This window comes from Lampris incognitus, chromosome 10, assembly GCF_029633865.1.
Source record: "Lampris incognitus isolate fLamInc1 chromosome 10, fLamInc1.hap2, whole genome shotgun sequence".
Taxonomy (NCBI): Eukaryota; Metazoa; Chordata; class Actinopteri; order Lampriformes; family Lampridae; genus Lampris; species Lampris incognitus.
Window position 1 is genome coordinate 48354657 of NC_079220.1, and position 14674 is coordinate 48369330.

At 44.0% G+C, this 14674-nt stretch overlaps 1 protein-coding gene across 2 annotated transcripts in view; it reads right to left on the minus strand.

The window, feature by feature from the left end:
* Positions 1-356: 356 nt before the first annotated feature.
* dnm2a (dynamin 2a) overlaps positions 357-14674 on the minus strand; it is a 36631-nt gene continuing 22313 nt past the window's right edge. Inside the window, exons 14-20 of one of the 2 annotated variants that reach the window (XM_056287392.1) lie at positions 13487-13597; positions 10678-10787; positions 10416-10527; positions 9928-10092; positions 9541-9764; positions 5601-5861; positions 357-1650 (exon numbers count right to left, since the gene is read on the minus strand). In XM_056287392.1, the coding sequence (XP_056143367.1) occupies positions 1620-1650; positions 5601-5861; positions 9541-9764; positions 9928-10092; positions 10416-10527; positions 10678-10787; positions 13487-13597 (1014 nt within the window). In that variant the 3' untranslated portion in view covers positions 357-1619. Of the gene's footprint in view, positions 1651-4684; positions 5191-5600; positions 5862-9540; positions 9765-9927; positions 10093-10415; positions 10528-10677; positions 10788-13486; positions 13598-14674 lie in introns of those variants that run through there. The other variant, XM_056287390.1, reaches the window with a different exon arrangement.

Consider the following 14674-nt stretch of genomic DNA (forward strand, 5'->3'; position numbering starts at 1 on the left):
TTCAAAATGGTTGTGCTATGTCGTCACATCAGTTTATAACTCATGACCAGGCCTATTCAGCTTTTCTCCATAATTTTCACATGCAAACAACTTTAGACCTCCAAAAGTTGATGAAGTGTTTCATCTTGCTTAAAACCTGCCCAACCTATCAGGATGTTTTCTCTCCTTTCAGCATTACGCTAAAGAAAGGCTTTGGCAGACTGAAAAAAAAAAGGGGGGGGGTAAGCTTTTGCAGTTTAGCTTCACCAAGTAGCCGCAAGCAAACGTTTTCTGGTTAATTAGCAGTAAGGAAATGATTTATAACCTTACGATTTCCATTTGGGATGCTTGAAAAGAAAACCACGGCCTCTCCTCGGACTTCTTTATTCTTAAATTACATTTTATTGTCATTTCATTGTATTGTTTTGGACAAAGATAAATAAAAACGAACCCAGAAGATCAGAAACCCTTATTCCTATTTATACGAGACATATTTTCATGCTTTTTTTTTCTTTTTCTAACGGAATCACATAGCGTTTAACACACATCAGATGAGATTTAAAGTACGACAGCTGCTTGTGCCAGAGAGATTGTAATCTGTACAATTATAAAACCAACTTCTCTGATGGATTTCTCTAGCTGGGAGTTAAACATTGTCAGAGAGCAGCATGGAGTGACATAGACAGCAAATTAGAGAAGGCTAAAACATCTGCGTCTTAGCTTTAGCCTGGTTCCGTCATCCATGTTTTCTTTATACAATTGCACTTCTAACGGTATAAATATATAAAGGACAGCAGACAGTACCCAAGGCATGACATGACAACCATATAGGTCACTACAAAACTCGCTGCACAAAACAACGCTGTGCTTATTACAAGTGCAACGCCGACCCTTTACTTCCTGAACCACAAGATTTAACCCACTGCGTCACCATTCAGGTGACAAACGAGACCCACCAAAAACCCCGCGGCCTACTTTGTAGCTACTGCTGCCTGTGAACTCTTCTCAAACACACACACACACACACACACACACACACACACACACACACACACACACACACACACACACACACACACACACACACACAGTCTTGTAGTGGGCCGAAAACACTCATTTCATATCTGCCACATCAAACTGCTGCAACTGTTGGCACAATTTAGGGAATCTGCCCATAGAAAAATATGCAATGTGACATCACAAATGACTGAGAAGCATCTGAGCTTGGGTAGTATATGGCATGATGGCTGTGGGAATTGACACGGCTTATCAAATCCCACACTCTGTTAAAAAGTGTGGGTAACTTTTCCACTCCTATTGTTTGAATCAATATCTACCAACCCTGACCATTTTTCAGAGAATAATATAATTTGAAATTGATTTCAGCCTAACACCAGTCTAGTTTCTGTAGAATCCAAATTTAAGTGGCCTCAGAAAAAAGAAAAACAAAATGCATGGCGATTTTCTGATTTACAAAAAAAGAAGAAAAAAATAAAAAATAAAATGGCTGCAACGGCCTCCATTCTGGGCTTGACACATGCCGCTGCGGTGGTGTGGGAAAACAATAAGGTACCGGTGGTTCTCCTGTGGTCCGCTTCTCGTTTTGAGGTCGGGTCACATCGGTGCCGTACACCTCGAGGTCACCACTGGTTTCGACGTGGAGCGGGCCGCCTGTTCAGGAACAATCGACCAACATTAATCACTCTCTCCCTTTTGGTTGTGCACCCTGGCACGCTGCAACTCCAGGTTACTGCAACCAGGTTAAGATTGTATTTGTCCTAATGGTGCAAGCCCTGTGGTTTAGAGGCCTGAGCTGATCTGCCATAAGGCCATAAGTATTAATCATTTCATAGGCTACATTTTCAAGCATTCAAGAACTCAAGTCTTCAAACTGAATGTTTTTCCCTATTGCAATTTGGCTAAATAAGGTACAACAGTTGCTCAAATAGCCATGTGACTCATAAAAGTGACTGTAATTTTAGCCTCAAACCACAAAAAAAAAAAAAAAAAAACTCGAACTATTGAGACTCAGAAACTACGCACAAACATATGCTTTGAAATGTCCGACCAGGCCCCATCTATGAATTGTGGGTAAATTCAGTAAAAGCAAGTCAATAGAATCGGTGATGTGTGTGTAATCATTTTCTTATTCAGTGAACACTGTGCAGGCTGAGAGCACATCTTTCTAGTACCCTCTGGCCTTATCAGCATCCCTCTGTCTCGCTGGAGCAGGCAGCCTGCTGGCTTAAAAGATACCCAAGGAACACCAACAGGTTCCTGTCAAGTCACTGTATCTACACATCAGAGGGGGGAGGAGGAGGAGGGGGAGGAGGAGGAGGACGAGCAGAAACAGAAGGAGAGAGTTGACACAAGGAGACACCAACCACCAGAGCCAGTCCCTTTATTGTACACAACACCTCTTTATTGACTCTCCTTTTCAGATCAGCTTGTTTTATTCAAATCCATTAATTGCTACAGAGGCACTTGACAAGGATTTGCAAAAATGAAAAAAAAAAAAAGAAAGAAAAAAAATGTAATGGGGATTGGTTCTCACCCCTGTCCACCAGATCCAGAAATGGAGACGAGGTACAGGCAGGGTACAACCATTAGGTGAAAAAGGCAGAGTCGCCTCAACCTGACACATTGCGGGCTGACGACAGTCAAGGCTGACAGGTGACAGACCAGAGTGACAGATGCCCGACGACGGGAGGGAAAGTCCAATAACGGCAGCCAATCAGAAACCCGAATGACTCTGTCAGCGAATGTACAGCTTTCTCTGTGACAGGGAACGGCAGAAATCTAATACAAAGGGTTTGCAGTTGTTGACGTGAGAGTTACACCTTTTATTGACTCCCTCAGGCTTTGTCACTATGACCCGTTAAGAAACGCAGGTAAGGAAAAGGCACATTCTGCTTTGAGAGGCTGCGGTTTGGGAACGGAGAAGGAGGGAGAGGAGAGAGAGAGAGAGACAGAGTCTCCTTTCTGTTCAGTTTGTTTCATATTCGAATTGTCTGACTGTTGATCGGGTGCGTCTGTCCTCTGACGAGCACAGCCACAGACAGCCTCCACAGACAGGATGTGCATTCATTCACCACAGCAGAGTTCCATTTCCCCACAACCTGCTCACCACTACAACTAATCAAATCACAAAAAAAAAAAAGAAAGGAAAAAAAAAAAAGAACCCCCCCCCAAAAAAATCAACAACAAGAAAGTAGTCCATTGTCAACTTGCCCTTCTGGCCCCGTTATCCCTCTACTGTCCCAGTTCAAGGAAGAAAAAAAAAAAACAGCATCAAATACCCTAACAGAGAAAGCAAAAGAAAGTCATGAGCGAATTAACACATTTGTGGAGATACTTTTCAACGCTAGGTACCCTTTCTCAATATATCACAGACAGCTGAACCTTTAATACAGCCTCGCTACCGGACAGACAGACCGTCGGTGTCCTGCTCTGATCAGGAGGGCTAAGTAAGAAAGGGCTGACACAACAGCATAATTACAATAAAAACATTACAAGAAATGACCCGGGATCTAGATGACACATGGACATATGACCATCCTGATTTTTTTTTCTTTCCTCTCTACATCCTCAAGCTGTTGTGCATACTGCCTGTGTTAGTGCTCCCAATAGCATGATGACTACACTTAAAAGAATTGGGGGGGGGGTGTATTATCTGTGGCTTTTTTTTTCTTATCTTGCATTTCTACCAACGGCCCTGGAGTAAAATGAAGAGTCGGCGTTCACTCTTCTCCTATAGGCTGGCAACACAAAACAATATTCTGTGGATTGCAGGTGAGTATTAAAGCAATCAAAAATGTCCTTGTCAGTTAAGCCGAAAGAGGGATGTGCCGACCCTCCATGCTACACTTTGCCCGTTTCCAACGAGACAGCCTCCTCCTCGCCAACACACCTCATCGCTTCACCTTCGTTTTGTCCTCTTTGAGAGGAAGCTGTAGACGGTGCCCTGTCCTACGTAGGTCAGTTAAAACCGTGAGTGAGTGAGTAAGGTGTTCGACTGAGACTAAAGGGAAGAATGTTCTAGGCTCCTACAATGAAGAATTAGTGGCGAGAAGGTATCCCACTGACGGCGCATGGCCTTCTCTCTCCAGCCTGATGGTGTTTGTGCATAGTATTATTGTGATTAACTAAAAACCTCACCGCTACGAGTGGCTTGTTGTAAGGCTAGATGGTTACAAGTGCTTGGATTAAAGTGGTCAATCTGCCTGATGTCTTGTCAACGTGACAGGACATTCACAGACAAGGTGGAAGCTAATTTCTCGATTTGATGCAGCCCCTTGCAGCTCACTTGTCTTCTCATGATTCTCTGCTGTGATTAGGGACTCTTCTTATAAAGCTACATATATGAGGGTCATTAAAAAGGACAGCATCACTCAAGTAAAACAACACAAGCGCAGGGGGAGCAGTCAACACCACCAAAATAACAACAATAATATCAACCTATTGTTTTTCCAGTATGAAATCAGTTAGAAAATGGAGACCCGAGAAAATTAGAACTTAAGGATCAGCTTGTATTTTACAAAAGGGTCTAGTGTTGGTCTACAGGGCCAGTCTAAAAAAGGTAGGGGGAGAGAGAGAGAGAGGAAAGCCAGCCTGTAAGTCATTAAGCTCTTTAATAAGCCACTGCTGGGTGCTGTGGCGGAAATTAGCAAGTCAGTTATTACAGTAAAAAAAAAAAAAAAAAAAAAAAAAAAAAAGCTCTCCAGACAAGCTGAGAATGTATGAGCTTTGTTTTAACTTGAATAGGTTTGTAGAGCCATCTGGTGCATCGCCTCCTGCTGGTCAAAGACGAGTACACCCCACAGAGATCAGCAGGATTCTGTATGTTAATGACTCCACGGCCACCATGTCCCAATCCCTCCTCAGTGCGATACTCAAGTGGTTAATGTTTCCTCTCCTTTGCATGTGGACTTCTCGGTTGGAAGCTGAGGATGCTGTTAGCAGCTTATTGACACAGCTCAGATAGACTTTATTTTACTAGGCTGGATGATGTATACCACTGTGCACAGATAACGTTAGGCCTATCCCCTCTAGACTCATACCTCCCCCCCATACCCCTGCTGGCCCATGCGTGCACAATCACACATACACACAACACAAAGGTGGGCCTGGACACAGGTCTAGTCTAGCAGAGAGGGCTCAGCAGGGCGGATAATGGTGGGCCGGTGAGGAGGAGCACCTGGGGGTCTTCGGCTGCAAATTGAGAGAAGACGGAGAAAAAAAAGAGTGAGACATGCTCACGGAGAGAGAGACAGAAGAGAACCAGATTGAGCCCATGAGATGAAAGGTTAGGGTACAGAGAGTGAGGGTAGAGGGGTCTATTAGAAACTGGTAATGACTGGAGGGAAATCTACTTGAGGAGAGTGTGAGAACGAGAGGGGGAGCGTAAGTGGTGAAAATGAAATATGATGGAGTGCCTGTGACTGAAAGACAAGAGTGATGTGATGTTGGTAATAAAACGTTCAAGATATGTTGCAAAAAAAAATTAAAAAGGAAAAAACCCCAAATAAAGCAACACAAGGTTTTGTCGTTCATAAGAGGACTTGCTTTCCACTGAAGAGAGCTGAACTGGATGATGGTGGTGGTGGGGGGGCTTGTCTTACCTGGGCACACCAGGGGGGACGCGTGCTGGCCGGGAAGGGATCTGTGGGGGGGCACTGAAGGGGTCCAGGCTGTTGTTAAAGGCGTTGACAGGCAGGCCTGGGCGAGAGGGAATAGGGGGCGCACCAAAAGCAGGAGAGGGGTTGAGGGGAGCCCCAAAGGCTGGGGAGGGGTTGAGGGGAGGTCCCGGCGTTGGGCCTCGAACTGCAGGCGGACGGCTGGGGGGAGGGGCTGCTGTGGCTGGCCTGCGCTGAGGAGTTGGGCTGAGACAGGGAAAAGGAGAAAATCAAAGACAAACTGTTAGGATATACTGATTACCTGAAATGTCCTGTATCCTTTAAATCTCTTATACACATATGAGGAATAGGGGTGATTTTGGTCCTGGGAGCAACTTCAGTTTCAGACACAGCAGGTGTTGAATTTTAACAGCTCATTCAGATATTCATATAGAATATTAACTCACTGGCATTGCTAAAATGTTCTCCTTCAAAAATTAAAATGTATTAAATGTATACAACCTATATTCAGAAATGTTGATGTTCATTTTGTGTATTTAAGGGCAGTATAAAAGATTAATACATTTTAATTTTAGATGGCAAGGTAATGAAAATTGAACATTTATCATCTTCATTGTTAAGTGTAAACTTTCTATAGGCAGGGTATATATGCATCATGATGAATGGACTATCATGTATTTCAGCTGCAACTGATGAATTTTGCATTGACATTTTTGCATCTGGGCCTAATTTACCTGCGGGTTTGAGGCCACCACAACTAAAATAGAGTCAACAAAACAAATGCCACGCGTTACATTTTTCTGCTCTTGAACGTAATTCCATGCCTTATGAAAAATGTAGCTACAACCTTCCTACTTGAAATGGGATTTAAGTCGGCTCTTGGCTCAAAAGTGCTACCTGGAACAACGAGATTATACAAGTGCATCCCCAGCCAACCTAATAATGGTGTCATCATTTCATGATCACAAATGTTAGCATGCAGAGCTATGTACACATTACTTGTTGGTACGGTTATAGATGATAATCTGAAGTATGAAGGTTGCTTTCAAACATAACATGTCTGCTGTGCCCGGTGGGCTCAGGGACCGCAGTCCTGCCGGAGCTGCGCCAGAGAGGGGGACACAGAGGGCGGTCTGGTGGGACGCAGAGGCGGGGCGGGCTGGGCTAGCTGCTAGCCCATGCAGACTGGCAGTTCTGACAGTCATACTGGCTGGCGTTCGTTCTCTTGGACAGTGATTTTTTGTTGCTTAGTTGGATGCAACTTGATTGATTGATTAATATATGTGTGTTCTTAGTTTGGATATATGTGTTCTTAGTTTGAATATATGTGTTCTCAGTTTGGATATATGTGTTCCAGTTTGGACATGTGTTCTAGTTTGGATACATGTGGTTCTAGTTTGGATATATGTGGTCTTAGTTTGGATATGTGTTCTAGTTTGGATATATGTGTTCTTAGTTTGGATATATGTGTTCTCAGTTTGGATATGTGTGTTCTTAGTTTGGATATATGTGTTCTTAGTTAGGATATATGTGTTCTAGTTTGGATATATGTGTTCTTAGTTTGAATATATGTGTTCTAGTTTGGATATGTTTTCTCAGTTTGGACGTGTTCTAGTTTGGATATATGTGTTCTAGTTTGGATATAGTATGTGTTCTAGTTTGGATATATGTGTTTTCAGTTTGGATACATGTGTTCTAGTTTGGATGTATGTGTTCTAGTTTGGATGTATGTGTTGTAGTTTGGATATATTTGTTCTTGTAGTTTTTGGATGTGTTTTTGTCTGTGTTGCACTGCAGTGGGCTGGGGGAAAATGATATTTCGTTTCATTTCGTATACGCAAGTACATGAAGTGAAATGACGAAGTGTTCCTGATCCCTGATAACCTCAAACTGATAAGTGTCATGTTTGAAAGATGAATAGTTATCACACACACAAAAATAATTTACATAAAACTTAAATCATAGCATTTGACTTCAGGTTTCAACATGCGGATATTCCTGTCAAAAATAATCTAATGGCTCAAAGCAGCAACTTGGCGTTTTCCGTGTGAGGCAAAAGCAGTGTTCCACCTACAGACACAGACATGCTCAAATTTGTTGGTACCCCGCCACAAAAAAAAAAAGAATTCAAAATTTTCTCTGAAATAGCTTGGCATCCACAATTGTTTATTTCATAGAAATTAGACTTTGCTTTTGGTTTTTATTCAACATAATATTGTAAATAATAAAACAAATGAAAATGGCATATAAAAATGATGGGATCCTTTACCTAATATTTTGTTGCACAACGTTTAGAAGAGATCATTGCAATCAAACGTTTTCTGTAGCGCTCCATGAGACTCCTGCACCTGTTCACAGGTATTTTGGCCCACTCTTCCTGAACAAACTGCTCCAGCTGTCTCAGGCTTCTCCAGACTGCACGTTTCAGCTCTTTCCATAGATAGGATTCAGATCAGGACTCATAGAAGGCCACGTCAGAATAGTCCAATGTTTTGTTCTCATCCATTCCTGGGTGCTTTTAGCTGTGTGTATTGGGCCTTTACCCTGTTGGAGGACCCACAACCTGCGACTGAGACAGAGCTTTCTGACACTGGGCAGTATGTTTCGCTCCAGAATGCCTTGGTAGTCTTGAGATTTCATCGTGCCCTGCACAGATTCAAAGCACCCTGTGCCAGACACAGCAAAGCAGCCCCAAAACACAACTGAGCCTCCTCCATATTTCACTGTAGGTATGGTGCTGTTTCCTTTGAAAGCTTCATTTTATTTATATATTTATTTTTTGTCTGTGAAACATAGAGCTGATGTGAATTGCCAAAAAGCTCCAGTTTTGACTCATCCATCCGAAGGACATTCTCCCAGAAGGATTGTGGCTTCTCAATGTGCATTTTAACAAATTCAAGTCTGGCTTTTTCTGTTTTTCTTTCAAAAGTGGAGTCCTTCTGGGTCTACTTCCATGGAGCCCACTTTCACTCAAAAAGCAATGGATGGCGCTATCAGAAACTGACATACCTTCTCCTTGCAGTTCAGCTTGAATCTCTTTGAGAGCTTTCCTTGGTTCTTTTTCTACCATTTGCACTATCCTTCTGTTCAATCTGGGGTTGAGTTTCCTCTTGCGGCCGTGCCCAGGGAGGATGGCTACAGCTCCATGGACCTTAAATGTCTTATTGTTGTCACAGGAACATCAAGACGCTTGGAAATGGTCTTGTAGCCTTTACCTTTCTTGTCTATTATTTCTTTCTGACCTCCTCAGACAACTCATTCCTTTGCTTTCTCTGGTCCATGTTCAGTGTGGCGCACACAATGATATCAAACAGCAGTGACCACTTTTCTCCGTTTAAATAGGCTGATTGACTGACTACAAGATTGGAGATGTGTGATACTAATTAAGAAACTTTCTGAAATATCACTATAATCCAATTATTTATCATCTTTTATGGTAATTATCATCTTGGGAGAGAGATCCCTCCTCTGTTGCTCTCCCCGAGGTTTCTACCTATTTTTTCTCTGTTAAAGGTTTTTAGGGAGTTGTTCTTATCTGATGCGAGGGTCTAAGGACAGGATGTTGTGTTGCTGTAAAGCCCCTTGAGGCAAATAAATAATTTGTGATATTGTGCTATACAAATAAAATTGACTTGAATTTTCTATGAGGCACCAACAAATGTGTCCAGGCCATTTTAGAATATCTTTGTAGAATAATAATTCATCTCTTTTCACAGCTTCTTTGCTTTGTTCTATTACATACCAAAGGCATGCATGACAAATACATGACAAAATAGCTTTTAATTTCATCACTTTTCAGGAGGAATGAAGAATTATTTCATTGAACTGTAAGGGTACCAACAAATTTCAGCACATCTGTACATGGCCCTCAACCCCAAAGCTACATCCAGTGCATGTTTATCCTTCATCCTCCTCCAACTCTCACCTGGCCTCCTGGATCCAGGTGTCGTTGACAGGCGGGGGCACAGGGGTGGAGATGGTGGTGGTGCTGATGTCACCAATGATGTGCAGGGCCTCCTTGAGGGCATGGTACATGCGCAGCATCTCGTCTCTGCGCTGGGCCTGGTCAGCAGACTCCTCCATCAGGCTGTTCTGGTCCCCAGAAGAGTAGAGGTAGGCCAGCAACTCTGAGTGGATGAAGTCCTTTGCCTGGGGAAGACATTGGGAATGGGCATGGGTCAGGTGGAGTAAACTGATAGCAACGACTGAGACTTGTCACCTCAGTGGGCTTGACAGACAGCAAAAATATCATCCTACATACATTCTACTTGTCCATTAATGGGTGGACTATGCTGTTGCCTATGACACTCACACTATTGATCATGAGGTGCATGATGGTCTTGGGCATGAGGTCTCTGATTGACTTGTTGATGATGCCAATGTATGAGTCCACTAGGTTGCGGATGGTCTCCACCTGCCGTTCCAGTTGAGGGTCCATGGAGAATGTATCCGTAGGGGTGGGCTCCTCATTCTCCGCCTGTGGATGGAAACACACACACCCACGCATACAAAAAAAAAAAAAAAAAGACCACCATCAAGTACATGTAAAATGCACTGCACCTGACTTCTCTTGTTTTAGCCTCTCAAACTAGAAAACTGTCATGACTTGTGATTCATGTTATGAACCTTCTGGCATCTAAGAAACATATCAGAGGTAGAAGTCGGCAAGTTAAGTAAGGTTTAAGGTAAACAACAATAACCGTAAAATTGCCGAGGTGCAAAAAGGAATAACAACTTGTGTAGCTAATAATCAGCAGAGAGAGGAGAGGGCAAAGGCTGTGGGATCGGCTGATATTTTACCTGGTCTTTCTCAGGATAAACCCCTGCCCTGAGAAAGGAGGCCTTCCAGCTGTCCACGTCCTCCACAGAATCACAGGCCAGTTCGATCTGACGTAGGTCCTTGTACACATTCCTGCGTGGAAAGATAAGTCAAGAGCACAAATGTATGTTCACTCATAATACAGGAGATGTGTGCACACTAAAGCGAATTATTTCAGGGATCATGAGTACATTTCAAGTGGGTTAACCTAGTAAATACCCCCCACATGAACTCAACCCTGACCTCTGTTCGGTGTTGAAGATGGCAAAGATGTGCTTTGTGGACATAAAGCCTTTCTCCACATCTCTCAGCCTCAGGTTATCCAGGGGCAGCATGTACTTCTTCTCTTTTTCCTAGCGGCACCAGGACACACAGAAGAAGAGTGGTGGATTTAGATGCATGGTGCACATTAAGAGGGACAAGCTGAAAACACTGCAGCGAATAACAAGGGAGGCAGCTGAGATCCAGAGAGCATAGACCTCCATCAAAGCTAAACAGATCTCCCAAGACAACTTATTTTTACGAGGACATTTTTCATCCAAAGTGATATATTTTAATATTTACAAGCAGATATTTAAAAGCTAAATACCCTAAAAAATAACCAAATTTGATCATCAAAATCCTTTTTTTTTTTCTTCGAGTGGGGCCCACCTACTCTCCCAGGATTTCAGGTGGATCCACATATTGCTTTTGAGACAAATTGTGGAAAGACGGATAAACAAACGAGGGCGAGATCACGGCCTCCTAGGCAGAGGTAATGCGGAGGGAACTACAAAGTAAACACAACTCCACCAATGAGCAGACACGGTGGAATGCATTTCCTGTCTGAAAGACCACCGGGCTGATGAGGAGGGAGACAGGGTAGATGAGGAGGAGGAGGCAGAGGAGGAGGAGGAGCGCGAGGGAGGGAACGTAGGGGGATGGGGTGCCAGCTTTCGCTGTGGAGCAGAAACATCTGGAAGCGTTTACGTCTACGCTAACACAGAGCAGCGCGGACCTAACGGTTACATCACTCACAGGATCCACACAAGTCCCTGCCCCCACCGCTTGCATGAACACGCACACACACAAACACACAACATCTGAGGGCCAAATATCGGACTACACATAGCAGACAGACAAACATACATGTGATTGAACAAACGCATGAGCTTTTCGGAGTGTACACATATGCACAATTGTACATACATACAAACACAATCAAATGCTGAAACGTAAGACCCATGCAGTCTCATGTAGAAAAAAACCAAACACTCACTCACACACACACACATACACACACACACACACACACACACACACACACACACACACACACACACTCGCCCACACGCAAACACACACAGAAATGCTTGCAAATACTGACACGCAGAAACATAGAGACCAATGCGTGTGCACGCTCTCTCTCTCTCTCACTCACTCACTCACTCACTCACTCACTCACTCACACACACACACACACACACACACACACACACACACACACAGACAGACACACACTCAACCCCCCCCCCTCCACCACCACCACCGTAACCCAGTACGATTTCCTGCAAATTCCAAAGTCAGATCCCGGCTGGAACATTTCAGCCCGCCTGCCACGTCAGTTCTCCTCCACCATTCTGCCTCGCACCCTTTCTCTCAAACTCCTTCTCCGCTTCTCTCCGGTGGCGCCTGATAGAGAGGCGCACCATTCGGATCGTTTTATTCTACACGGGCCGAATCCTCCGGGTTTGGGGCTCATCTTCATCAGTGGTTTGTAGTGACAACGGCATCTTTCAAGGGGGTTTTGTTTTGCTGGCCGAGCAGATTCAACCAAGGCCTTGGAGGGTAGACGCACAACCTCTCTGGTGGATTTAAATGGTGAGTCAAGAGATACTTTGCAATTGTGAGCCACTGCATGTGCACTTTTATGCAATAATAAGCACTTAATATACCTTCAGCTGTCATTTGAGTTTACCTATACAGAATATAGTTTTGTTCGTAAGTTAAGCTGCAAATATAGAGTTTGAAAAAATACCTTGTACAAAGCACTGCACTTTAACACACTGAATATAACTTTTAAAATTGTTTATAATATAAATAAGCCATACAGCTGTGTTGGTGCTGACTGTACACATAGCTACGTAGCTGAGGGCACACAGTCCAGCCGTGTCCAATTTCATTCGTTAAATAGATCAACAGGCGAAAAGTGACTAAGGTTGGGCTTCCCACATAATTTTCAAATTATTTTGTTATTTCTAACAAACCTGCAGAGTGAATGGTATAGGTGCAGATGTGTTAGGCTCCTCTTTGTGTGTGTGTGTGGTTGTTTAATGGGAGGAGTGTTTGCTCTCTCTGCCCTCTGTCCTACTGTCCCCCAGGGTAGCGACCAGCAGCCGCAACGACCTCGGGGCCCTTAGCCCCCCCCCCCCAAACTCCTCCTGCCCCTCCTCACCCCCCCGCCTCCCCAGTGTTCAGACTACCTGTTCATCAGGCTGCAGCTGAACAGTAGTCTGCACATTGGTTAGGCTGGGCCGGGACATACACACGCGCAATCTCGGTGCACGCAGCCATTGTGGTACTACTCTCGCACTCCTGGAGAAGATGACTCCTGTGGTCACAATGGGCTGATGGGATTACAGCTGCATTGCACTGTCCTGGACTTTGCACCGTTTAGTCTTTGTGCTGTTGTCCTAGTTCTCTGCTCAGTGACGACTGTTCCACTGTTTTTGTGAAGTTACGCTACTGTTGCTTTATTGTGAAGTTATGCTACTGTGTTCCTATTGTTACACTTGTGGTTTCTGTCCACCATCAGATGTTAACCGTTATCCCATGTGACCTGTAGGATACCCATGTTGTTTTGTTTGCATGCATATATGTCTAAAAATAACAATAAACTGTAGCCTGACTTATCACTGAGGATCTGAATGTCATTGTATCATACCTTACTCTACCACTCCCTCAGTAACGTGTCATCAGTCCGCCATGTGCGGCACCATGTTAGCTTATCCCAGCTAGCAGTAAGCCCATATCTGAAGTACAATGTTGTACTAGCCTAGAATTTTACTCTTACCTCCTCGTCTTTGTACCAGGAGAGGGACTCAGCAGTCAGGACAAACCAGTACTCCTTGGAGCCCCCCTTCATGATGCTTATGTTGATGGTGAGCCAGCCCTTACGGATAACCTGTGTTCAAGAGACAGATAGAAGGAAAAAGACAACCAGCGAGAGAGAGCGAGAAAGGGAAAGAGAGAGGGGGTAGGGATAAAAGAGATAGAGGGATACCGGGAGGATGGGGAAAACAACTTTATCATTCCAACTCACTTGACTGGTGGCATAAGGGCTCTGTGAAGAGTTGGGCTATCAAACTTGTGATGTGACAACTGACCTGATAGAAAAACCTTACCTGCTTCCTCACCGTAATTATGGTTGCTCTGCTGCCTGAACAATATTAAAATCATACTACTTTGGGCTCTGTGGTTCCACCATCACTTCAGTGTCCACTATAAACTCTGCATCCAAAACAGAGGCATGAGCAGAGCGTGAATCTACACACACTATGAAAATAACAGTGGACGATGAGATTAGTCATACATGTTGTGCCCGACAAAAGCACCTGTATGGACAGATAATGAGCTCATAATACTGAAAAGGTACGTGGTACTTGTTCTTTTCACATTGCACAGGAGAGAGTTTAGCGCACAGCAAGACCAGGTGGTGCCTAGACTATGCCAATTAGCCCCGAAACGGGGTCAAAGTAGAAGGTTCGGCGGTGGTATAATGGTAGTATGTTAGGGTTAGCGGGTCAGTAGAAGCTAATGTGGTCACTGATGATTAAAACAAAGCAAGGTTATAGGTTAAATGATCACAGAAAGACAGACAAATATCTTCAATGCATGTCATGAGGGTAGACCGCTGGCTAAGTAAAAAAGACAGAGTAGAGGTGAGGGCAGAAGACAGGGTTAAAAGGAGGAACAAAAGAGAAGAGGACTGAAGCCAGGCTCTCGGGTGTACTGAGATCTAAAAGGTAAAATGCTCACGTGAAGTGGAGAGGTGGAGAGAGAGGGGAAAAAAAGTTGAGAGGCTCTCTCCAAGGACAAAAACCATGCATTTAGGACCCTGTTAGCAGTCATTCCTCTTCATGCTGTCACAGAGACCACCATGCATTGCTAAAAAGCATGGGGGGGGGGGTCTATCGTCAAGAAGGATGCTCTCATGTTAGACTGAATGAGCCAAGTACACAGGTCTGCTTCAAAACTTGCT